This window comes from Bos indicus x Bos taurus, chromosome 4, assembly GCF_003369695.1.
Source record: "Bos indicus x Bos taurus breed Angus x Brahman F1 hybrid chromosome 4, Bos_hybrid_MaternalHap_v2.0, whole genome shotgun sequence".
NCBI lineage: Eukaryota > Metazoa > Chordata > Mammalia > Artiodactyla > Bovidae > Bos > Bos indicus x Bos taurus.
The window spans coordinates 86,090,742-86,118,364 of NC_040079.1; the positions used below are offsets into that span (position 1 = coordinate 86,090,742).

The 27,623-nt window shown below is 37.1% G+C and overlaps 1 protein-coding gene across 3 annotated transcripts in view; it reads right to left on the reverse strand.

Moving 5' to 3' along the window:
* Positions 1 to 3,931: 3,931 nt before the first annotated feature.
* Positions 3,932 to 27,623, reverse strand: part of KIAA1324L (KIAA1324 like) — a 221,133-nt gene continuing 197,441 nt past the window's right edge. For all 3 annotated transcript variants that reach the window (XM_027539843.1, XM_027539844.1, XM_027539845.1), the window contains 4 exons: positions 20,189 to 20,315; positions 14,995 to 15,173; positions 13,815 to 13,980; positions 3,932 to 6,670 (listed from right to left, as the gene is read on the reverse strand). In XM_027539843.1, the coding sequence (XP_027395644.1) occupies positions 6,611 to 6,670; positions 13,815 to 13,980; positions 14,995 to 15,173; positions 20,189 to 20,315 (532 nt within the window). In that variant the 3' untranslated portion in view covers positions 3,932 to 6,610. The remainder of the gene's footprint in view (positions 6,671 to 13,814; positions 13,981 to 14,994; positions 15,174 to 20,188; positions 20,316 to 27,623) is intronic.

Here is a 27,623-nt window from a genome sequence, read left to right on the forward strand (position 1 = left end):
TGAATATTTTACTAACTTAAATAAAGGAGCACACAGGGAAAGCACGGATAAGCTAAAATGGGGTCATTCTTACCAGTACTGTCCTATTTCTCCTGATAAGTCCTTGAGTAATAAATCATTTATTAATGTAGAAAAATCACTGAGAATCTAACTATCTGCTAGGTCCTGCACCAGATACCATGGACAGAGCATGTATTCATTTCCTGTAACTAATCTGACAACTTAACATGAACTCAGTGGCTTAAAACAACAAAAATTGACTCTGCACAGCTGCACCTTATTGGCTATGGGGAGAATCTGTCCCATTCCTCTTCTAATTTCTGGTGGCAGTCAGCTTCTTGAAATTATATCACTCCAATCTCTGCAGCCGTCTTCATGTCACATTCTCCTCTGTGTGTCTCTTATGAGGACACTTCTCACTGGATTTAGGGTACACCTGGATAATGCAGGATGATCTTATCTCAAGATCCTTAATTGCATCTGCTAAGGCCCTTTTTTGAAATGAAGTAACATTAGGATGTGTAACTTCTAGGGGGCCATGCTTCAACTCATGACAGGGAAAAAGAGGATTACCAAGTACTTGCCTTTAAGAAGCATCAAGACTGGAAAATATGCTAATGAGGAGACTGCCACTGAGGGAGACAGTGAGAGGAAGGAAGAGGAGGCTATGAGGGACCCACAGGCTAAATAACCAGGGCCTAGATAATCAAGACTGATACTATTTTTAAAATATCCAGAAATAATGAGTAGGTGCATGAAAGCCAACATGACTGGCCTTGAAGGAAATAAACTGAGGAGTCCCATGTTAGCAATTCTCTTCCTCCTTCTGGATGCCTTTGAAGCGGCACCCTCATCAATGCGTCCAAAACTCACCAGATGCTTAAAGACAACAGTGCAAAACAGTCTCTAAATTCTCAAAGAACATGGATGGGAGGGGGTGGGTGTGGCAGATTGGGTAACAGTAGTTGTCAAAAAAGACACTAGATGTCAAAAAAGAACTCTGTTGTGACTGAAACTGGCAGGAGTGCTAGATAGGTGTGCTCAGAATGAGTACCTGCTCAAAATCAAGGCTGAGGCAAGGCTGATGGCAGAGAAAATAAACTCAGTCCACTGATGGGATTTGACAGGCCGAGCAAGGCAATATCAGGTGAGTTGTTCAGAGACACTGCTGATGCCTAAAACAATCAAATTGATCTTGGATCTTCTTAAACAAGACAATTAGGTTGTGGGTGACTCCTGAGTGGGTGTTTCTGAGGACAGGTTTTGATCTGTGGTCACTGTATTTCACTCCCTGTCTTTACACTGAAAGTGCATTGACTGACAGCTCTCATCTTTTTTCTTCCCTGCCATGAACCGTGTTTCCTATTCAAATGCACACACCCTAACATGTGATCCCTAGAAGTAATTTTTTAAAGAGCATTCAGCATATGTATGGAAAATAGCAACTATAAAATCCTTTTTACATGAGCCATTTCAAACCAATAGGTTTTGGATTGATTTTTTTTTTAACTCCAGTAACAACATTTCATTCTCTCAGAATATAAAACTTGCTAAGCTGATCCATCTTTGCAAAAACATCCTGAATGCAAGGAACTCAAGCAGAATGATGTATCCCACTCATAAAAAAAAACATACCAGAGCCTCACGATATGGTTAATTTTTGTTGGATTCCTGAGTGTTTACAGCTTTTGAAATTCTCTGTGTCCTCTCTAGTTTAAATACTAATGTTTACTTGCCCACTCAGATTTCTCACAGTAACATAAAAATGTCCCATTTTCAAATTGTGAGGCAAGCTGGTTTGCAGATCACACAGAGGACAAATTAAGAGAGTGGCTGAGAAAGGAGGTAATTCAGCCAGTGTCTTTGCAGACTTCAACCCCACAGTTCCTCTCAGCTAGCCCCCTGCTTTATCCATGTAGCCACCATGATAGTTTGGGGTGTCAGAGCTCTGTGGCAAAAGGCCACAGAGAAGCAAAAATAAAATGAGGTGCCAGGAAGATGGAACATCAGTACAAATCAAAACCTTCACAGTCCTAATAAGGCCCAAACCCACGAATAAGGCAATTATCACTCCTGCACTGTGAAAGAAAGTTTAGATTTGCATCATTCCCACTGGTTGGACTCATTAATTTAACCCAAGCAATGGTCATTTGAAATCTGTTGATGGCTTGGATGGAAACCCTTAGATGGTTAGCTAAGATAAAAGGAATATTACTCCCTTCAAAACCAAATTTACCAATATCCACAAGCTGTTTATTTAGTATTCTTCATCCAGGAGTCTTTATTAATAAGATGAGGAAAATTCCAGCAAATGAAAAGCCTAACTGGGATATTTTGCTCAAGGCAATTGGAGGTCTGTTTCTTGAGCCACCAGTCATTAAAGGAATCCTAAGTGTCCTTTGCAGTTCAGTCAGTCTTAAAATAGGATTTGGTAAATACGTGTGGACTGAGGTGTACGTGGCCTGAATACATGCAATGGATGCTCCAGTGCTGCCAGGGAACCCTATCCAGCACCAGAGCTCATGAATCTAGGCTGACACTACTTTCATACATCAATATATGTTACTTCCAAATAGTTAATTGAAATAAATCTGTCAAAGAGATTGAATATTATCTCCAAATCTAGTTACCTTAGCAATAAATGTTATAGAAATCACAATGAGGAAAGGCTTTTAAATCAATCTTACTGGTTGACTTTGAACCAATTCACTTGTTTTATCATTTCCTAATCAATATCTACAATCAAGTCCCAGAACTATAAAAGGAACTCAGAAGAGTATCTGGCTTTGTCTTTGGTGAGTGATTAAATCACCAAGGGAAGGTAATGCGCTATTTTTTTCTTGATCATCTCTAGAGACTTGAGAAACTTTGAAGGTGTAAACTCCTAAAGGGCAAAGAATCTGTGGAAATAAGTTATTCCAAATAGTTTTGCCTGTGGGTTGTAGTGATGGAAAACAATGGTCAGCAAGCCACAGCCCACAGGTCAAATCCTAGCCTAGCATCTGTTTTTATAAAATCTGTGAGCTAAGAATGCTTCTACATTTTTAAATAATTGGAGAAACAATACCAAAAGTATTATTTCATGACAAGTAAAATTGAAATGAACTCAAATTTCCATGTACATCAAGTTTTATCAGAATGTAGCCATACCCATTTGTGTATAGACTATCTGTGGCTGCTTTCATGCTATAAGGGCAGAGCTGAAACAGAGACCACATGGGCTGAAAAGCTGAAAATACTACCTGACCCTTTACAGAAAAAGACTGCTGATCTAGACAACTGCAATGGTAATATCCATCAATAGCAATTGTAATAGTAATATCAATTAATTTTCAATTATTTGTCCCCATCTTTTACTTCATTTATGATTCTAAAATGAACTCATCTGAAAACATTAAACCAAAATAAAATTCAGCAAAAGTGTAATTTCTGGCCGTTTACTATGAAGGTGAACTCCATTTTAGTGTCCAAAGAAGAAGTCAGGTGATGGTATTTTTTTAGGTTTATCCTCCTTGAGTCCTTTTCTTAGAGCAATCTTAATTTAGAACTTGGTCATGTAAACCTTAGATAATGTTCATGGTCACTAGGAAATAGATGTGAGGATATATAAATCCTCTGAAGAAGTTCTACTCTACCTATCTTTATAAATGTGAACAATACACTGCCAATGAAATCAACTTCCCACCCCAGCTCTCAGGAAATTTACATTCATGAGGAAGAGAGAAATGATCTGCATATTAGCCTCCCATCAGGAATGACCATGAGTCACAGGAAGTAGCTCTACTGACAGATGTCAGATGACAGTTGACCAGATTTGTCTTGAACTACCCCAGAGGGTAAATGACTAGACACAGGTAATCCTTCCACATAACCATTTAAATCACCTTTTCTCTCCTTGGGAAGAAAATAATGACAAAAATCTACACAAAAATACTGTGAAACATTTTTAATCCTGAAAAGGACTTGATTACTAGTGATCAAAGAGGGGAAAAGTCAATAAAAATAAAGTTCAATCTTTTAAATCAAGTGAATACAAATCAAATAGCTCAACATTGTTAAATGATATGATATGGTTTATCCATGGAAGATATGGTCTCATTCAGTGGAAAACTGATTTAAATATGTTTTGACAGAGTGCTAAAAGATTTTATAGGTGATAGCTGACTTAATGGAGTATTTAAGGCTTCACAACTGCCTTTTAGAAAAATAACAAATAGCTTCTTCTACCACCTAGAAGGGAAAAGTTTTAACAAATGTCAATTAAAAGTCAGAAATGTGATTGTTTATGCCTTTCAACATTACACTGAGCTTTGCAAAGGCAAGACATAAAGTAAGTTTTATAGCCAGAATTCGTCTGAATATCTTCCTCATAATATACCTTCTGTCATACTTCTTCAGTGGTTGAAATAAAATGACAATCCACTGGGATCCAAATGAAAAAGTCAGCTCTTTCCAAAGATGGGACTGAGCTGCCAAAATCTATTTAATATCTAAAATAAGAAATAAAATAAATAAAATTTTCAATACCAACTATATTTTCTGAGAGTTCATTAAAATTTAAGGCATTTTTGACATGTCAGAGATTTTAGTCCAGTGACAAGAGAAGAAAGACGCTATCTGTGAGCAAATCCCAATTATCTCTATGGCTTAGAACATACATGCTGAACACAGCAAAAATGAAGACAGAGGTGGCAGGTGACCATGTGGAAACTTCCTGACTCTGTCCAGTCTGCACAACTTTGCCAGGGCTCCTGTGAAAGGGTGTATTTCAAGTGTATTTTTATTCTTTTGTTTAATTTTTGATCATAATGGGGAATGGCTCACCAGCAGTGATGGCAGGATAAAAAGGAGCAATGTCAAAATAATTTCATTATAATAAAATGTAAGAAATTAAATGTAGAAAAGGTTTATGTAATGCAATATCCTCTGTGAATTTCACAAAAAACAACAAAGCCCACCTCACTTATACTCACGAATCTAACAGTAGTGACATACACAAAACAAACATTCATTCAACAGTAACACAATGGTCCACTGTTTTACCCACCAGTGAAATAAATTCAAGTATTTATTTTTCCTTCATTGGCCACAAAACTAAGGATGACCTGCTGAATCAAAAATTACAAGGCATACCTCATTGACAGACTGGGGGCAAAACATTTAACAAACTTGTCCCTGTGCCCTACCTCACTGGCCAATTACCAATCTTTTTAAAACTCTGGATTAAAACCTATAAAGATCACTGTTTATTGAAAACAAACAAGATCACCTTAGATTATATATGGTCAGGAAACTCCCCTCTTTCCTAGTTTTAAAACAAGTTTTACACAAAATTGGTCATACCCAGCTTCGTTCAAACTTCTTTCGACAAATATTCAATTCCTGCTAATATCAGTATAACCTGTCCATTAGAGAAAATACCACAATTATCTGGATCATTTTTTCATAAGAGCAACAATACTTATTTCATAGCTGCTTATGGTACGACAACATTCTTATTTTGAATACAGATATATGCAATATTCTAAAATTGAATTTCTAAGTAACTTAAAAAGAAAACTTCCATGGAAGTAATAATCCTTACGGCCTAGCATGTAACCTTTGATGCTTGACACAGGGCAAATGTACCCACTGCCATTTTGGGGAGGCCATAAATTATCCCAGTAGCTCTGTACAGTTATCTGTACTGATACACAAGCCATCCCACTTTTTTCTCACGATTTTGCAAGTGATTTGATAAAAAAGCTTTCCTATTCATTCTAAATTATACTTCAAGTATTACATAAATTGTTTCAAGCCATTTGACTTCTGTGATAGTGTCAGCTTGTTTTTATTAGGGGAAAGTCTAAGCTTCTCTTTGCCTTTATATATATATATATATATTTTTTTTTTTTTTTTAAGAATCCCATTTCTTAAAAAGCCCTTCTTACCAGTTCCAACAAGGATGGAATTTCAAAGGCGATTATAAGTTTAGATAACCCAAACACATGCTGACTCTTCATTAAGAATTACTGCTTACTTAAGGCTCCTGAAATCAAGAAGGATACCCTATGGAAAAATGAAAAATCTATTGTCTTTCTTTGTTCATCATTTTTAATAGAAAACATGTTTAAAGGTCAGTCAGGAAAATAAATAATGGGAAAAATAACTGTACCTTAAAAAATTTTTCAAATCTTCCCCAAAATATAAACAAAGAAAAGACATACATGGGATCACAATGCATATGCTCACATTAGCCCTCCAAACACACTTTTTATATAGAATTTATAAAGAAGAAAAATTACCCATTAATTATATGGCATGCATCAGCAGTGCACTGGTGGGCTTAACCTTGGTTTTGAGTTATGTGTATATACAGATAAATCTCTTCCTGAGTTGAGCTTCATCTTCAGTTGAGACTCAAACCATTTGCTTTCTTATTTTTGGCAAGACACTTGACCATGTGATAAGGCAATCTAACACTTCAACCTCCTTCCCTTCTCAGTGGCGTGGCCCTCCTCTGTAACATCACCAATGTGCCGGATATGAGGACAGGCTCTAAACTATGGTTCTGTAAAACTAGAGCGTGGGTTTCTTTGTTCATTAGTCTGACAGCTACAGCACTGTCTTTTCATATATTTGGAGATCTTGAGGATTTCAGTTGAACAGATTCAAAATGGTCTTCTTTTTCCTATGGGTGGAAAATATAAAGACAAAAACAACTCATTAAAATTACAGTAAGATTTTAGGATCTTACCTACCCAGAAAGTAAGTTTTGAAATCAGCTCAATGTATGTACCAGCCACTCATAATTGGGATTTTACATTTAAAGGGGAGGGTAGCAGATGTAAAACAGATAGCATGCCTACCCCAAAGACACACAATCCGAAATAGAAGCAAACACATGACTGTAATAGATACCAAAAGACACAGCTGTGATCCTTATGAAGAAATTCACTGAGACCCTTCCAAGGAGGACATCTGATCTGAGTGCTGAAATAGATGACCTATTCATGTAAACTGTAGATAGTAAGCTAAATAGTCTCAAGATAACATAGGGTAAATAATAAGAAAAAAGGAGAGCAGAAATAAAGAGAACATAAATAAAACATAAGATCATTTGGGTTCACTGATAAGTTTTAGGAAAATCTTTGGGGATCATGTTTACTAAAGATATTAAAAACAAGCCATCTCAGATAATAAATCAAAATTTGAGTGCAAGTATATCATTGATGGAATTTGTTTTATAATGCATTCAAAAAATGTAATCTATTAAGATAAATTATTCTTCTTTAATGGGGAGAAAAGTAAGTAGTGAAGTATCTCCCAATGTTTTCATTGCTGGAAAAAGCTTTCCAAAGGCTGCTAGAATGTAGTGGAGGGACTATGCTGTTGAGGAGAATAAAGATGCAAAGAATTAGGATTATTTTAAAAGTAAAAGAAATATGAAGCAGATCAGTCCTGGGTGCACATGGATATGTGTATAAAACCGAGAAGTGAAATGAGAAAATAACAGGAAATAGATTCTGAGTATCTGTCAAGATGAATCAGGTTGCTTTTGTGTCTTCTCCCATTTGAGCAGAGAAGTCCAAGACTTCAGATCAACTTTAGGGCTACATGGTCAGAATTATAGAAAAAAAAAAATCACAATGCGGACCAGCATATTCCATTTCCCTGCCTCTGCCCAGGCAACAAACCCCTGGGAGAGCAGCCTGCAAATTGTAGCACCCTAACCCACTGGTTCTAGGAGAATCTACCTCAAGTCTCACATATCCCAGCCTTAATTTTGTAGGAATAACCATCGATAATCCAAATATTTGTTAAACATCCATATGTTGCAGGAACAGGAACATGGACTAGACTTTACGGGATATAAAATGCCTGCCCTCAAGGATCTCACCGTGTATTTATAGGAAAGAGCATTAGACATCAACCATGAACTAGAAGGGAACGCTGAGGTTTTTGTGGCCTTGCTTTGAGAAGATCTGATTCAACCTGTTCTCAGGAAGGGGAGGCAGAGACCTGTTGGTTATCGTCCAGGTAGTGTTTCAAGTAAAACACTGGAAGCCCTCTACACAGTCATGTTTGCTTCATAGGGCTTTTGTCACCATGTCCTCTGTCTTCACAGGGGATTTTGCTCCTATAACTGATATGGTGGGATATATACACACATATGTGTATGTGGTTAACATCACTAATTAACTGGAATCTCCTGATGGCAGGAATCCTATCACTTTTTAATTCCCATAAAATGACCCAAGGCCTCACACATCATTGGCTGTCAATCAATGGTTGTGAAAAAGTCCTGAACCACTCACATGTAGAAAGAAAAATTCTGAATTGGAACTCAGAAGATGCAGTTCCTAATTCCTACCTCACCCTCTCTTGGACAAAGTGAAACTCTCTAGGTCTCAGTTTACTCATGCATTAAATAAAGAGGCATACAAAATGATCTTTTAAAGCTCTAAATTCAAGAAACCAAAGAAAATCCAACTTCTCCCAGAAGTTTCTCCTTAGCCTGTCACTACCCACCTACCTGCATTCTTTTCTCTTCTGCTGTGCTCCAAGAGACCCTACTCAATACTCCTGCCATGTAACAAAAAGAATAAAACACCTAGGAATAAACCTACCTAAGGAGGCAAAAGACCTGTACTTAGAAAGCTATAATATGCTGATGAAACAAATCAAAGACAACACAAACAGGTGGAGAGATTATACCATGTTCTTGGTTTGGAAGAATTAATATTATGAAAATTAATATACTACCCAAAGCAATCTACAGATTCAATGAAATCCCTATCAAATTATCAATGGCATTTTTCTTAGAAATAGAACAAAAAATTTTAAATTTGTAAGGAAATAAAAAGATCATAAATAGCCAAAGCGATCCTGAGAAATAAAAACAGAGCTGGAGAAATCAACCTCCCTGACTTCAAATTATACGGTAAAGCTACAGTAACCAAGACATGATGGTACTGGCACAAAAGAGAAACACAGATCAATGGAACAGGATATAAATCCTAGAGATAAACTCAAACACCTATGGTGACCTAATCTATGACAAAGGAGGCAAGAATATACAGTGGAGAAAAGACAGTCTCTTCAATAAGTGGTTCTGGGAAAACTGGACAGCTACATGTGAAAAAATGAAATTAGAACACTTCCTAAAATCATACACAAAAATAAACTAAAAATGGCTTAAAGACCTAAACGTAAGGCCAGACACTATACAACTCTTAGAGAAAAATACAGCCAGAACACTCTTTGGCATAAATCACAGCAAGATCTTTTATGACCCACCTCCTAAAGGAATGAAAATAGAAATAAACAAATGGGACCTAATCAAACTTAAAATCTTTTCCACAGCAAAAGAAACCATAAACAAGACAAAGGCATCTCTCAGAATGGAAGAAATTATCTGCAAATGAAGCAACTGACAAGGGATTAATCTCCAAAATATACAAAAAGCACCTGTAGCTCAATATCAGAAAAAAAACAAACATCCCAATCAAAAAATGGATGGCAGACCTAAACAGACATTTCTCCAAAGAAGAAATGGCTATGCAGATGGCCAGGAGGCACATGAAAAGATGTTCAGCCTCACTAATTATTAGGGAAACACAAATCAAAACCACAATGAGGTATTACCTCACACTGGTCAGAATGGCCATCATCAAAAAAGTGTATAAACAATAAAAGCTAGAGAGGGTGTGGAGAAAAGGGAGCCTTCTTGCACAGTTGGTGGAAATGTAACCTGATACAGCCACTATGGAGAAGAGTATGGAGGTTCCTTAAAAAACTAAAAATAGAACTACCATTTGACCCAGCAATCCCACTCCTGGGTGTGTACCTGGAGAAAACCATAATTCCAAAAGATACATGCACCTCGGTGTTCACTGCAGCACTATAAACAATAACCAGGACATGGAAGCAAACTAAACACCCATCAACAGAGGAATCAGTAAAGATGTGGTATGTGTATACAATAGGTTATTATTCAGCCATAAAAAGGAACAAAATTGTGCCATTCACAGAGACATGGATGGACCTAGAGACTGTCATCCATGAGTGAGGTAAGTCAGAAAAAATAATACTGTATATTAGTCCATAAATGTGGAATCTAGAAAAATGGTACAGATGAACCTACGTGCAAAGCAGAAATGCAGGCCCAGATGTAGAGAACAAACATGAGCACCGAGGTGGGGAAGAGCGGGAAGGATGAACTGGGAGCCTGGGATTGACATATATATACACTATTACGTATAAAGTAGATAACTAATGAGAACAAACTACAGATCAGGGAACTGTACTCACTGCTCCATGGAAACCTACATGGCAAGGAAATTCAAAAAAGAGGGGATATATGTATATGTATAACTGCCTCACTTTGTTAGTATAGCAGAAACTAACACAACACTGCAAAGCTGCTACACTCCAATTAAAAGAAAAAGACTTCTACTGTAGCCCACTTGGACAAAGGTACAAAACACACTGCTGCTGCTACTGCTGCTAAGTTGCGTCAGTCGTGTCCAGCTCTGTGCGACCCCAGAGACGGAAGCCCACCAGGCTCCCTCGTCCCTGGGATTCTCCAGGCAAGAACACTGGAGTGGGTTGCCATTTCCTTCTCCAATGCATGAAAGTGAAAAGTGAAAGTGAAGTCACTCAGTCGTGTCCGACCCTCAGCGACCCCATGGACTGCAGCCTACCAGGCTCCTCCATCCATGGGATTTTCCAGGCAAGAGTACTGGAGTCGGGTGCCATTGCCTTCTCCGACAAAACACACTAGGTCTCCCTAAGTGTTTTTAAAAGCCCTTGACCTTCCTGGACCTGAATGTTCATAGGCACAGAACTCCAGTAGATGAATAGAAATAAGGGACATTTCAGCTACTGAAATGGGACAAACTGATTTGTGGCAGTGGAGGATCAACAGTGTAGTCTGATAATGAGGCACCTGGGAAGGAGTTACCTTACACCCTGAGAGATGCAAAGGTTTTTAATTTTAAAAGTTACACTTTCACCTCCCTATGAAGGAAAATGTTCCACTCTCAAATTGTTGCAAGTGCCTTAGATTTAACAGTCTACTGTCTACCAAATCCAGCAGATGCTCTCACCACAATTTGGTTGCCATTCTCCCTTAAACTTAATGAAAAGTATCAGAAATAGCTGGTACAGTGCCAGCTTCTGCTCCAAAATAAAAACAATCGACATGTCCATTCCCATCACTCAATCATCCCATGGAGTGGACAAATACCACCCAGTCTGCGGCATGGGCAAGCAGGAAAAGCTGGACTAACTGTCCTCAAGCAGTCTCTCCAAAGACAAAGAAGAGACACAGCTGTCAGGTGAATCAGAAACACTAAGGTTTATAAGCCAGCAAGGTCGCAGGCACTATCAACCAGTGCTGCCTAGCTAAAGAGATTCCACTTGGTATCCCTATCATAAATAAATACTTTCTTTCCACTGGCACCAAGTGTACCTACAGGGCTATACTTTTTGTGAGAACCAGACATTAACTTCTCTCCTAGAAACAGCATAGCTTGTACCCTAGGAGTGGTCCTAAGTGGTCATAATTTAACTGTTAATGAAAACATCCTCCATAGATCATGTAGCTCTTAAACAACTGCAAGGACCTTTTCAAAATCAGTCTACTCTTGGTTAATCAGAGTAGATTCCTGGAGGGAAAACTGACTTGTTATTCACACTCACTCTGTGGGTAGCTAGTAAATTTAAAAAGATGGAATATTTTTTAAAAATGTATGAAATCATGCCATTTGCAGCAATATGCAGATAAGGCAATGGCACCCCACTCCAGTACTCTTGCCTGGAAAATCCCATGGATGGAGGAGCCTGGTAGGCTGCAGTCCATGGGGTCACTAGAAGTCAGACACGGCTGAGTAACTTCACTTTCATTTTTCACTTTCCTGCATTGGAGAAGGAAATGGCAACCCACTCCAGTGTTCTTGCCTGGAGAATCCCAGGGACAGCGGAGCCTGGTGGGTCGCACAGAGTCGGACACGACTGAAGCGACTTAGCAGCAGCAGCAGCAACATGAATGGAACTAGAGATTAATTACTAAATGGAAGTCAGTCATAAAAAAAAAGACACCATATGATATCACTGATATGTAGAATCTAAAATATGACCCAAGTGAACTTATCTATGAAACAGGAACATAGAGAACAACCTTGTGGTTGCCAAGGATGAGGGGCAGGAGGAGAAGGAAAGATTAGGAATTTGGGATTAGCAAATGCAAACTGCTAAGAAGGTTTGGATTTTGTTGGGAGACAACTCTCCTTGGTTCTTTGGCATTTCTGCATATCTTATGACTACAACACTGATTTCCCTTTGTTCTAGACTAACTTTTCAAAGGTCTTTATATAGAAAGCGAACTTTGAAGATGTTATATCCTTCCAGAGCAAAGGGCAAGCTCACGTACAGTCTTGAAAACAGTGTCTCCCTCTAGAGCAATGAATGGGGATGCAAACTGTCCAGCACAATAATATCTCTCTTAGGAACAAGGGCAGAGATGCTTGCTGCCCATTCTAAAAGATTTAGATTCCCAAGTTCATTATAGGTTCCTTGCCTATAATGCAGCCCACCAAGAGTCATCTGTAGGAAGTGAGGCTTTGAAACTGGGATAAATGCTGAGGTTTTAGCTAGTGCTTCTGTTATGACCATTTAAACTGTTCTTTTTCTCTGATCAGAAATTCTATATCTTCTAAAGTATCCATGAAATCATAGCAGGCTCACTTATTAGCTTATAAATAGGATAAATTCTCAGCTCTTGACAATCACTGTACAGTCACTGTCCCTTAGCAATAGTACCCTCCATAAACCAGCATAATAAGCAAAATCAAATAGCCATTAGGATAAGGAGAGTAGGGCTTATTCATTTATTTTTAAATGATCCCCTATGATATATTAAGTACCTAAATTAGGAAATGATTACTAAAACACTCGCAATAAATGTAATCTTTGCCACATGCCCTGCCTGCTGAAAATCCTTTGAAATGCAGTTTCTTTCATGTTGCATTCTATTTTCAATCTTGCAAAAGTGAAGTGGCATGTTTTATCTTTTATGTCAATGGTGAAGAATGTTAATAAAATGTGTTTACAAATAATATATAAGGCTTCATGTTATCTGTTTGGATATAGTACTCATTTCAAAGCTGATGAATGTGATACCATCTGATAAGGTAATATCTCAACATTTTATATAACTTTTATTTTCTCTAAATGAAACAATCTTGTTCTAAAACAAAATATATAAATAAACATTGGATCGTTTATTTATCTAAAATTTTTGGTTTTGTAATACTATTAACACATTATCTTTGTATAGATTCAAATATTACAAAACTGTATTACTTCAAAGACAAAAGACACCCATTAATTAAAAACTCTCAAAATGCAGCTACCATTAGTAGTTTCCTGTTCAGATACTAATATAAATGTACATTTAATACAAATGTGATAGTCTATGTGTTGCTCTCACTTCACTGACCTTGGACCTACTAACATATCAGTACACACAGACATCTCCATCTGTAACAGCTGCAGGATTGCACAGCATCCCACTACTTTGATATATGGAAATTTAACTACTTCCTGATGGTGTTAAAAGTTTCTTCTACTTGGTTAACCAGCAAAACAATACTGCCGTGATTATTCTTGTATTTACATCTTTCTGTATTTCCAAAAGTATTTCTATCAGATAAATACCACAGAGATACAGATATGTTGAATGACAGAGTTTGCAAGAATGTTACTGTTGGGTTAATATGGCCTCTTACTCATAAACACACAGTATTACCAGGTTAAAATTCTGCTGTTACCTTTGTTGCCAAGGATTTGAGTTTTCCCAGTAGGGACTGTTTATTGGAGTATACAACTTCCTCTTCATTATCTTCTCCTTCCATGATAGCACAGCTGTCTGCAGCTGGGAGTTCACACTCTTTTGAGTTCGTAGTCATTACTAATTTGGAATATTTGTACTCCAGTCTAAGTAGTGGTAAATATATAAATAGATAAAGAGGCTGTTTAATATAAATTAATACTTATTTGGGGTGGTCATACACCAGCTAATTATCTTGGAGTATAGTTGCTTCACCAACGGATTTCCTTTACGCATCACCGCAACACTGTGTGTTCTCATTAATCTACCACCTATACACCAAGCTTTTCCAGAATTTCAGAGACTCAGTGCAATATAGTTAATTCTATTACACTTATTTTACATCACATAAAGTGGCCAATTGTGACAAACTTTTGAAAGACAGAGAAAATTAGAGGTATGAATAAATTTTCATCATTTACAAATATTTGGGAACTAATTTAATATGCAGTTTTCCAAAGTTTACTTCATAAGATGAGAACATTGTACATAGGCAAGTGATTTGGTCTTACTATTTCTTTCACTCATTGCTTTCTGTTTCCCACCTCAGATTATAACTGTCCTTAGATAATACAAAAAAGAACTTTCACAGCCCCACTGACAGGTAAATCATTTTTAAAAAGCCTAATCATATAATGTATCAATATATAATTGGTAGTTAGACTCAATACTCAACTTCAGATCCTTGAAGTCCTGGAGTAAATAAAGGTGAGACTTGCCTACATGCTTAGACTGTTTCTTTGCAAATATTTGCCCACAATAAACTGAAAAAACAATGATGGGGCAAGAAGGCAGCATGATGTCATGAAAATAAAATAGACACACAGAGAAAATCTGCCTTTCGCTCTGAGCTCTGCTCCCATCTACCTGAGTAGCCTGGAGCCTCTGTTCTTCTCTATCTCATAAAAACAGTGAGTCCAGTGCAATTATCTCTAATGTTCTCCAGTCTTTCTGTTATCAGAATAACAACAATTCCATCTGCCTTCTTAAAGACCTTTCCCATAACTCTTTCAACTAGGAGAAATTTCTTTTGGCTCTGGGAGAAATTGTTGAGTATGGTGATTAAGCCTAAAATTTTCACGATAAAAGAGATTCCTCATTCTTATTCGGAAGTTACTTACTTCTGATTCTTTTTCCAGAAGTAGCAAGTTAGAGCCACCAGCAAAACGGCTGTAAAAGCTCCCACTCCTGCTCCCACTTTTAGCCAAAAGTCAACTGTTTCACAGGTTGACAACTTTTTCTCAGGCAAAGAAATTCCTTTAATGCACCACTTAGGCTCATTCCACACATATAAAGTTTCCTTTCAAAACACAAAGAGGACATAGAAATTAGATTTAGAAGGAGGAGGGTCTTGCTAACCCTTTATTGACAGTAGGCAGAGAGGATTATTCAGCTTTCACCTAAGCTGAAGCTCCACGAAGAGAGGAACACATGTATACCTGTGGCGGATTCATTTTGATATTTGGCAAAACTAATACAATTATGTAAAGTTTAAAAATAAAATAAAATTTTAAAAAAAAATTTAAAAAAAAAGAGATATGAGAGAGAGAGAATAAGGAAATGATGAATGAAAATGCAACAAGACCATGAATTGTCAGATCATGTTTGCTTCATTATAAGGAGGCTGAACAAAAAATGATTCCATGTGGATTTATCATTTGAGCTATTTTCTTCAAATATGTGATGAGCCCTGACTTAATCATGTTTTTAAATGAAAGATTGGGTTGTTTAATATAACTAACTGGGACGGGTTTTACCCACTCATCATGTAGGTCCATTTCCCCAAAAAGCCTCTCCCCTGAATAGCAGAACAGATCCTGGAGCCAGACATCCAGGCAGAGCATGACTGGAAGACTTTGGTGACTAGTGTGGGGTAGGCATGCAGACTGCACCCACTTCCCCAAGCCAAAATAAGGAGCAGGTTACTCTGGGTCATTGCTACCCAGCTGAGGGACTTACTCTTGTCCTCCCAAAGTAGATGACAATTTTGCTAGGGCAATGTTTTCAAACTGCTCCCTGCAATCAACTAGTAAATAGTAAAATAAAAACAATGGGTCTCAACCAGCAATATTTTTTAATAAACAGATCAAATAAGAGATCAGAGACAAAAATCAGAGTACAGGCATGATTCCTTATATATTTCAACATTTACAATAACCAGTAGCAATTTGCATGATGATTATGCCCAGTGACATTAAATGACATGAGGCATTACATGTTTTACTCAGTGTGCCTCCTTAAATTTTCTGGTGAATGATGGTAACTTTATCTACATGCTAACAGAAGCATAACACCATAATGTTTAATTTCACACACTCACACACTTTCACAGTTAGTCTTGAAGTAAATGATGTGTAGGAGAATCCTATTTACTTTGAGGAAAAGTTTCAACAAAGTCTTGGTTGAGAACTTTTCAGAAAGGATGTTAGTAATTGAAGAAAATTTTAGTGTAACACTTTATTAAACTTAACTGTGAATAAATTATTTTTTAAATGGCTCATATAATTTTTATAAGAAAGGTGAGGAATGAGGAGGCATGAACAAGGTTAAACTGCTGCCTCTCTACATGTAACTAATGACAACAAAGAGATAAATGTTAACTCCAGTCAGCAAATACTGATTTCAACTGAAGGGTGTTCCAACAAGAGGAAAAAAAGAAAGGCTGTGAAAGAATTTATATGGTTGTATCACATAAGCTACACCCAAAGCAAATGGCAAGCTCTAATGTCCAATGACGGTCTTATAAACGAGCCATTAAAACTTCAGAATTAAAAAGACACAAACTTGTAAACCCAGAGATTTTAACTTCTCAATAAGCTCCTCGTATTGTTAAGGAAAAATAAAGTCAAGCTATTGACAGAATTTCTAGTCATTCTGTAACTTGATCATTCTATACATTTCTTAGTCATTCTATTAATTACAAAATTTTACCCCTACATTAGGGGCTTCCCTTGTGGCTCAGCTGGTAAACAATCTGCCTGCCATGTAGGAGACCTGGGTTCAATCCCTGGGTTGGGAAGATCCCCTGGAGAAGGGAAAGACCACCCACTCCGGTATTCTGGCCTGGAGAACTCCAGGGACTGTACAGTCCACGGGGTCACAAAGACTCGGACACGACTGGGTGAGTTTTACTTCCACCTTCACATCCCTACATTAAGTCATGTTTTTGGCAAACAAGAAAATGGCTGATACAGCAGCTGAAAATTTTATTCTTGCAGCATGGAAGGATATTTTGTGAACGGAGTGAGATAAATTTTCAAATCTCTACCACTATATAACATTTAGAAGTAATGCTTAATACGTACTTAGAACCTGGTATGGATTTTTGAGATTCAATTTGATAAGAGCACTTTATCACAAGTCATGCAGCTCTTTTAGTTTATATCAGCTGTATGTGGAGGAACTGTAGTGTGTAAATTTAACTTCATGTGCATCTGGATTATACATCTTTATAAAATTAGAAAAACATATTCTCAGTCAATATAAAGTACAAAACTATAAAGAATGGAGCAGACAATATAATAGAAACACAGTAGAATTATTTAAAAATTAAAAGATAGCCATCTCAATATTTTACAATCATTTTTTTTTAATATCAAAAGACTTTGGCATCCAAAGAAATCCATCCTCATTCACTAACATAATGGAAGACGCCAGGAGAGTTGTCACATGTATTGAAAACTCACCAAAGAACAGACTTTTCAAAATATAATATTCAGAGACTGGCAGTAAACATACCCACGTACTGCATCAAACTCATTTGTCTGCTATTGCAATGAATACCCTGAAGAAGGACATTTCATTTTTTTCTACTTGAAGCTCCCTCTCATTTGGCAAATATTTTCAAATTTGACATCTAAACATAACAGAAAGGCATATTTAACTGATTTTAATATTTCTCAAAGTAAATTTGGAACTATAGGGGGAGTTACACACCTCAACACATCAAACACAAAAGTGTTCCAAAAGGCATTATTCTTAAAGCAAAACCAAGCATTGAAAAAGCATCACCTCACAACTATCTGTTTCAATCATCTTATAAGATGTTGAACAGAGGTTTTTTTATGAAGATCATTTGAATGAGATAAAATTAGAGAAATAGTTGCCTCCCCATTGTCTGAAACTTATAATCACTACCTTCCAGAAGAGAAATATTAAATATTGAAGAATGTTTGGATAAAAGGTCATTTAGCTTGACTGAGCAACTTCACTTTCACTTTTCACTTTCATGCATTGGAGAAGGAAATGGCAACCCACTCCAGTGTTCTTGCCTGGAGAATCCCAGGGACAGGGGAGCCTGGTGGGCTGCCATCTCTGGGGTTGCACAGAGTCGGACACGACTGACGCGACTTAGCAGCAGCAGCAGCAGCAACTTCTCAAAACTCCTGAATTAAACTTGGTGGCCAAAGAAGGGAATGCATCTTTTATTTTTCATTTACTCTTTAAAAAAATTATTATAAGGTAGGAAGTGTATCATAATTCTAGAGAAAAGATAAATTTCCACTGTGAAGCATAAAAATGTATCATTATTAGGATTAAAAAGAAACCGTCTTTTGTGAGGTTGAAATTTTCATCTTTGACCCACTTACAAAGGTTTAAAAGAAACTGGCTCAGCCATGCCTAAGATATTTGAGCAGTCTTGGCTCTGTTGCTCTGAGCTGGTGTGAGCTATCAACAAGTAAACACACTTACTGAATTAAGTGTTTCCTAATTTTTGGTTTAGTGTTATCTATTTGGAGATGTCTCCATTTTGTATTAAAGTATTAATGAAATATATTTTGTACTGTTATGCCTATGCTCTATAAGAATAAAATATTAAAATAAGTATTGTTTCATAAAACAATTTTATTTTTAGGCATATCTCTATGTTTCTGAGTTTGCGTCTATTTCCTAGGCTTGATGTATCATGTATTTCTTACTACAGGTTCACTGTCATTCAAGAATGGAAAATACCAGTTTAGAGAATAGTTCTCAATGTTTTTTTTTTTTTTCCTTAGAGGTGGAACTACTGCTTCCAAATATGCTGAGTGTATGGGATTGGGTGGAGGTATTCCGATTTCTTCTCCCACTTGGACCCTCCAACCTGCCAACTACAAGCTCTTTAAGAGTTTCCTGGATAGAATAGCTCCCCTCTCTGATCACTTTCCACAGTGAGTACCCTAGCATGCTCCGTGCTGACCTGAAAGTCAGTCCTATCCCATCTACCTGGTGTGCTGTGTTCTTTGCTGAGTCACTTAGTAGTGTCCTACTCTTGCGACCCCACTGACTATAGGCCATCAGGCTCCTCTGTCCATGGGGATTCTGCAGGCAAGAATACTGGAATGGGTTGCCATGCCCTCCAATCCCACTGGAATCTCTGATCCTCTGATGTCCATTTTCCAATAGGGTCTCCACCACTGGTACTGATGAATCCCCTCATCTGTGCTTCTTCAGTGTAATTTCAATGGAATTTAGAGAAGATGAAGTACTAAGTTATTTTGAAAGAGGAAAAGTATGTTTTTATATAGTACTAGTCAAAGCTGCTATAGTGAAGTGGGTGCTCTCAAACATCATATTAGTATAAGAGCAAATTGATGTAACAAAAGCAATTTATTAATAGTATAATAAGCATCAATAACCTTAATAATGGCCATATCTTCCTAGCAATAAACTCTAAGGAAAGAATCAAATGTCTAACAAAGATATTCACTATAGAGTTATTTACAAAAAGATGGTTTTCAATTTTTTTCTTAAATGTTCAACAGGGGAATTATCAAATCCCAAATTGCATACATAATAGAATATTTCTCTATAAATAAAAGTCATTTTTTAAAAAAAGTAATGACAAGGGAAATATATTAAATGTATAAAGAAAACAAAATAGAATCCTTACTTTTAAAAAACAAGTAAGTGAATGCAGAGAAAATATAGAGTAGGATCTTGATTAACATGTGTGTGTGACTGCACATAAGATTTACTCTTTATATATGCTTCTTGTGGGGAGTCAGTTTTATCATCCTCATCTTCATTATACCTATAACTGCATTCTATAAGCTATATCTTAGATTCTTTATATCATTTCTTTATGATCTCGGTAAATACCCATAGTCTACAACTCCCTTGTATAATTTATTTTCCCAATTCCAGTACACATTTTCAGCTACCTCAGCATACAGAAGTATAGGTATCAAACTTTATTTTAATATATATTAATGTCTCATTAAGTTAAGCTTTAGCCACACTACTGAATCTAAATGTCTATGATGTAAAAGTGATACTGAACTAAACCGTTGTATCTTCAATGACACAGTTCTGCTTAAACAGTTTGCCCCTTACCTGAAATCCTCTCTTACAGGCACCCTCAATCTCATGGAAGTCATGTTCAGTGCACAGAGGGCAAGCTTCCACACTCTCCCACAGGAAATAGAATGTACATCCATCACAGGTGCCTGCTGGACACTTGCTGAAATAAATCATGGAAAACAACAAAACCAACAGCTTTTGTAATGCATTCAATTGAGTCCAATCAACATTTGAGCACATACTGTATACTCGGAAGCAATATGTAGATGCAGAGGAAACACATGAAAAAAAAAATCTGAAGGAGACAACACCACACCTAGATACCACTCTGCACCAACCAGGATGGCTAGAATCAAAAGTTGTGAGGTTGTTGGGCAATTGAAATCTTTACACTCTGCTGATGAGAGCATAAAATGGTGCAACTTTGGAAGAATCTGGCAGTTTTTCACACGATTAAACAGAATTATCCTATGATTCAGCAACTCTACTCTTAGGGAAATATCTAAAAGAAATAAAAATGCTATCTCCACACAAAAACGTGTACATGAATGTTCCTAACAGCATTATTCATAATATCCAAAAGGTGGCAACAATCAAAACGTCCATCAGCAGATGAATGGGTGAACAAAATATGGTATACCCATCCAATGAATTATTACTCCACCTTAAAAAGGAATGCAGTACTGATGCATGCCCCTACTTGAATGAACTTCAAAAATATTATGCATAGTGACTGAAGCAAATAAAAATTCCACATTTTTATGATGTTATCCGGATTTAAGTCCATAGTAGGAAGCTCTATAAAACATTTGAAAATGGGTTAGTGATTGCTTACAGTTAGGAACCACTTACTAGGTTTAAGGAGATAATAGCAGCTATGGGATTTCTTTGCGAAATGATGAAGAGGTTCTAGAATTGGCTAGGCTGATGGTTGCACACTCAGAATATACAATAACCACTGAAGTGTACGTTTTCAATGAGTGAATTGTAATGGTGTGTGAATTACACCTCTATAAAGTTGAGTTTTTTTCTTTTTAATTTAAAGGGAAACAGGCACAGGTAATGAACAACAACAAAAAAAACTTCAAAGAAGTTTACTGGTGAAAGTGATGCCTGAGCCATGTCTAGAATATTCTAGATAGGAGTTAGAATAAAAGGGATGGACACATGGGAATTCCTGCCATAGGAATGGAATGGTAAGTGAATTGGAGGAGAAGTGCAAGCAGGTCATTGTCATGGGAGCTTCAGGAACAAGGCAGTGACTGAGTACTGGGCATTCGGGCACTAGGTGGTGAAGGAGGTTTGCAGTTTCTGTTTAAGGTAATTGCACAGAAGTGAGGTGCTTTAGAGAACAGAAGACACATAGGTCCATGATCTGCAGAGGGTAGGGGAAAGACATACAAACAAAATTGTCTAATGTAAAAAAAAAAAAAAAAAACACCATCAATCAACACACAGCTCAGTGATGTAAATGATTCTGCAACCCTGGGTTTCTTCAGTCTGAGGATGACTTCCTTTGACAAGAGGCACTCAGTGATGATGAATAAGGCTTAGACCCAGATGATGGATTGCACTGAACCAACCATCAGGCAGGACCTGCATGCAGACTTTAAAATCGTACTTTCCGGTGGGTATGCCTTTTATGTCAACTCATCTCTTTCATTTTAAGGACAGATACACATGGCATAGCTCAAAAATTAATGTGCTGTTACTGGATACAGAATTCTTACTGAAGCAAGAAACTATTCAGAAAGATTCTAATAGGAATGACTGTTTTGTTCATGAATTCATTAAAACCAGGGGAATATAGTTCCCTCAACTTGTGTACTGCACTTCCCTTAAGTTAAGCTGTGTAAATATAAGGCATTGCCCTGAAAATCTCCTTCAGACCTTAGCTTGTGCAAAGTGCAGGTGCCCTGAAACAACTAATAGCAAAGCGACAGACACACAATAATACAGAGAATCCAAAAAACACCCCTTTTTAAGTTTTCATTTCAAATGCCTTTCTGATGATTCACTATCCAAAACTTCAGCCTATCAGAAAGGTAAAATTTCATACTATTAGTTAACTAAATATATTCTGAAAAAGTGAAAGTGTTACTCAGTCGTGCCCAACTCTTTTGTGACCCCATGGACTGTAGCGGGCCAGGCTTCTCAGTCCATGGAATTCTCCAGGCAAGAATACTGGAGTAGGTTGCCATTCCCTTCTCTAGGGGATCTTCCTGACCCAGGGATCAAACTGGGTCTCCCACATTGCAAGCAGAATCTTTACCATCTGGACCACCAGGAAATACATTCTAAGGTACCCTAATATGAACACTGAAACAAATGTACATGCCTGATAACTGATGCATTTTTATATGTCTGTCTTTCCAAAGTGTCTGTGTGCTGTAGACTAAGTGAACATGGATGGGATGTAAAAACAGCAACATTCTATATGACATGCTTCAGAAACAGAGGCCCAGTGTTGGCACAGCTACGAACAATGGTGAACAGTGACTCTTGGGAAAAATGACTTGACTCTCTAACTTGCTTTAATTTCTCTTTTTTATAAAAAGGGAATAATAAATACATTCAGAATAAAAAATACAGAGAGATATTTTTTAAAAACAGGAGATTACAATAGACAAAAACCATGCCACTAAAAAGTTATTCCTACCCTCTACCTTCCAGATCAGTAAAAGCAACTTAAAATTGTTCTTTTGAAAAAAACTGGCAACCAATTGGAGAAATTCTTCAAGAACACAATTATTATATGCATAACAATGATTTACAACTTTTGAAATAATTACAGTTTTCTGATCAGTTAGCAAAAATTACCAAGAGGCTTTCCTGTTCAAATCTTTTCTCCCAGAATTATTTTCTACTTTATCTTTCCAACACAGAAAAACTTTAAAAAGAGGAAAAAAATGTTTCTATTGGGAAAATGAAAGAGTAAGTCTGCTAAAGTTTGAAAAAAAGAACTCAACAAAAGAAAAGGAGAAAATTAATCAAAGTTGCAAAAAGCAAGACAGAAGACTTGGGTTACAGTCCTAACTAGGATTTTCAAATGATTTTGTGTTTTTCCATAAGTGATTCAACCTCTCTCCCCACCATGTCATTCCTGTAATTTGTCAAAAGCAGAATGTCTGCCATACTGCATTCACAGGGTAGTTATAAAGGATAAAATGAGAGAACCACTTGACAAAGTTTAAAGAACTGCAAGATATAAAAGACTATTAACAATGCACATCATTTTCTAAAGAACTGGTAGAGCCAAAGAAATATGAAAAGAAAAATCAAGACATTGATATAATTTATAAAGCTGGCATTAGTGTCAAAATACTACAACGATTCAGTGCATTCCCTTTGCAGACTTTACTTTTTAAAAGAAAGTCTTAGGTTTAAAGCAGTTTAGAATCGATTCTTAAATTCTTTCAACTCAATGAATCATTTGAAATGTGGAGCATCAAAATTTGATTCTTTGTTATGAAGCTAATTTTCACAGTTTGAATCAGGCCTTCCCTGGAGAAAAAACAAGAATATATGAAGCAATAGTTATTTCAATCATGCTTACATACATAAATGAAAACAGAAAAAAGGTACAAGAAAACAATGTAGTAATATAAACATTTTATCTTTGTGAAATACTTTTCCCTTTGATGACCTGGGTCACCATCATCTTTACTTCCCAACCAGCCTTTTTCAGGTGTCACTAATTGTGCTTCTACATAACTTTTGCGCTGCATGATCACCATAGAAACCAATGGGCACATGTTTAAAGAAACAAGACAAAGTCATGGATAGCTGGGGTATGGGAAGCTAGACTTCTACAGGATGGCCCAACGTGCTGTGAATTATAGGTAGAGAAACCACCACATATTCAAAGGGCAACCAGGTAAACCTTGATTTGGTTTACTGAGAAATGAGTAACAGGCTTTCTAATTTCCCAATTTTGCTTCTGGGATTGCTTTATCAATCAGGGTGGCTCTAGCAATGCGCAAGAACGCAGACAATCTTTTTTTAGAAAGTTATGTCTTGGATTCTAAAATGGAATATATTTCATAAATCAGTTACTAGTGTCCTCTTTAGAATGAATCATCTTACCTAAAACAGGATCTAGCTGGTTCATATTATGAATCCACAGAGAAGAACCTTGTGTTTTTATGAACAATTATCACCCCAAAAAAATCTATTACTAATATATGGATAGTTGATAAATCACTGTAAACAGTTTTCTCTAAACTTTATTCAAAATCCAAAGGTAAAACAAATTCATCTATGCTGTCAGTACCTTCCCAACCCTTCTGGAGTTAGTCTCAGGAGATTGGTGAGAAAGGCCACTGTCTAATGTGCCAAGAACATTTATCATCCGGTATCAGGGCACTATTGTTGTTGAACTTCTTTCATGTGGGGCATCTGTAGTTTTCTTGGGGTTCCTTGGTCTCAGGGTATACAGATTGGGATCCTCTGTTGAGGCAATGCTCTCTGACCTTCTGCTGTCTTTTTTCAGCTTTGGAATCTCAGGAAGTTCATCCTGTTTCTGCTAAGGATGCTTTGTCATAGGCCAGAAACTCTTCTTATGTAGGGTCCATAAAATTCATTGCATGTTGCTCTAACTCCATCTGCCTTAAGGCTGAAGAGTATCAATCACTTATGATGTGGTTTAAACACAAGATATTTTGACCTAGAAGTCTAGATCTACAAGATCTAGAGGTACAAAATTTTACCAGTCTCCTGCAAATACTTCTCTTTCTAAAGCTTCTACCTTGGGTTAACTACCAAAAGTCAGCATCTGTTGAAGATCTGGAGAAACTAAATTTACTGACACTCTCTAGTCCCTTTTATCTATAGATTCTGTATTTTCTGAAGTGAAATCAAAACATGTCAAGTTTTATCATCTTTATTTCAAACTTGATCACAAAACTTGATGACTGTTTCATGATATTTTTACACCATATCTTAAGATTATTTGTTAGTGTTTAAAGTACATACTTTTAACAATTTTCTATTAGAATTTTTTCATTTTTTCCCCAAGTAGGATAAATTAATTTGTGAATGAAGAAAAATGTAGGGAAACTGATACATGGTAGATTCTAGCCTCAATCTTGATATTCAGTATTTTAGGGTACATCTGGATGTTGGTTACTTTTCATAAACTTTTTTGTATTGACGCATAGTCAATTTCAGTTCAGTTTAGTCTCTCAGTCATGTCCAACTCCTTGCAACCCCATGGAGTGCAGCACACAGCTTCCCTGTCCAGCACCAACTCCTGGAGCTTGCTCAAACTCATGTCCATCGAGTCAGTGATGCCATCCAACCATCCCATCCTCTGTCGTCCCCTTCTCCTCCTGCCTTTAATCTTTCCCAGTATCAGGGTCTCTTCCAATAAGTCAGTTCTTCACATCAGTTGGCCAAAGTACTGGAGTTTCAGCTTTAGCATCAGTCCTTCCAATGAATATTCAGGACTGATTTCCTTTAGGATTGACTGCTTTGATCTCCTTGCAGTCTAAGGAACTCTCAAGAGTCTTCTCCAACACCACAGTTCAAAAGAATCAATTCTTCAGCGTTCAGCTTTCTTTATAGTCCAACTCTCATATCCATACAGGACTACTGGAAAAACCATAGCTTTGACTAAACAGACCTTTGTCATCAAAGTAATGTCTCTGCTTTCTAATATGCTATCTAGGTTTGTCATAGCTTGTCTTCCAAGGAGCAAGCATCTTTTAATTTCATGGCTGTAGTCACCATCTGCAGTGATTTTGGAACCCAAGAAAATAAAGTCTGACACTGTTTCTCCATCTATTTCCCATGAAGTGATGGGACCGGATGCCATGATCTTCATTTTTTGAATGTTGAGTTTTAAGCCAGCTTTTTTCACCCTCCTCTTGCTCCAACTCAAACAGTCAATTTACAATATTGTATTAGTTTCCTGTATACAACAGAGTAATTCAATATTTTTATAGACTATACTCCATTTAAGGTTATTATTAAATATTGGCTATATTCCCTGTGTTGTACAGTATATCCTTATAGCTTATTTACTTTATACATGGTAGTTTGTACCTTTTAATCCCTCTACCCCCATCTTGCCCCTCCCCACTTCACTTTTCCCACTTGTAACCACAAGTTTGTTCTCTATAATCTTTCTTTTTGTTACTATCACTAGTTTTATTTTTAAATTCCTCATTTAAGTGATGTCATACATTATTTGACTTTCTCTGACTTATTTCACTAAATGTAATACTCTCCAGGTTCACCAACATTGTTGTAAATGGCAAGATTTAATTCTTTTTTATGGCTGAATATTATTCCATTTTGTTATATATATGTAGGTATGTATGTATGTGTGTATATATACATATATATACACTGGTTCCAAATAGGAAAAGGAGTACTCAAGGCTGTATATTGTCACCCTGCTTATTTAACTTATATGCAGAGTACATCATGAGAAACGCTGGACTGGAAGAAACACAAGCTGGAATCAAGATTGCCGGGAGAAATATCAATAACCTCAGATATGCAGATGACACCACCCTTATGGCAGAAAGTGAAGAGGAACTCAAAAGCCTCTTGATGAAAGTGAAAGTGGAGAGTGAAAAAGTTGGCTTAAAGCTCAACATTCAGAAAACGAAGATCATGGCATCCGGTCCCATAACTTCATGGCAAACAGATGGGGAAGCAGTGGAAACAGTGTCAGACTTTATTTTGGGGGGGCTCCAAAATCACTGCAAATGGTGACTGCAGCCATGAAATTAAAAGACGCTTACTCCTTGGAAGGAAAGTAATGTCCAAGCTAGATAGCATATTCAAAAGCAGAGACATTACTTTGCCAACAAAGGTCCGTCTAGTCAAGGCTATGGTTTTTCCTGTGGTCATGTATGGATGTGAGATTTGGACTGTGAAGAAAGCTGAGCGCTGAAGAATTGCTGCTTTTGAACTGTGGTGTTGGAGAAGACTCTTGAGAGTCCCTTGGACTGCAAGGAGATCCAACCAGTCCATTCTGAAGGAGATCAGCCCTGGGATTTCTTTGGAAGGAATGATACTAAAGCTGAAACTCCAGTACTTTGGCCACCTCAGGCGAAGAGTTGACTCATTGGAAAAGACTCTGATGCTGGGAGAGATTGGGGGCAAGAGGAGAAGGGGACGACAGAGGATGAGATGGCTGGATGGCATCACCGACTTGATGGATGTGAGTCTGAGTGAACTCCAGGAGTTGGTGATGGACAGGGAGGCCTGGTGTGCTGCGATTCATGGGGTCGCAAAGAGTCGGACACGACTGAGCGACTGAACTGAACTGATACACATGTATATATATGCACATACACACCACAATATATACCACATTTCCTTTACCCATTCATTCATTGATAGATATTTAGGCTACTCACTACATCTTGGCTATCATAAATAATACTGCTATAAAACATTAGGGTGTGTGTACCTTTCCAAGCTAGTGTTTTTATTTTCTTTGGATACATACCCA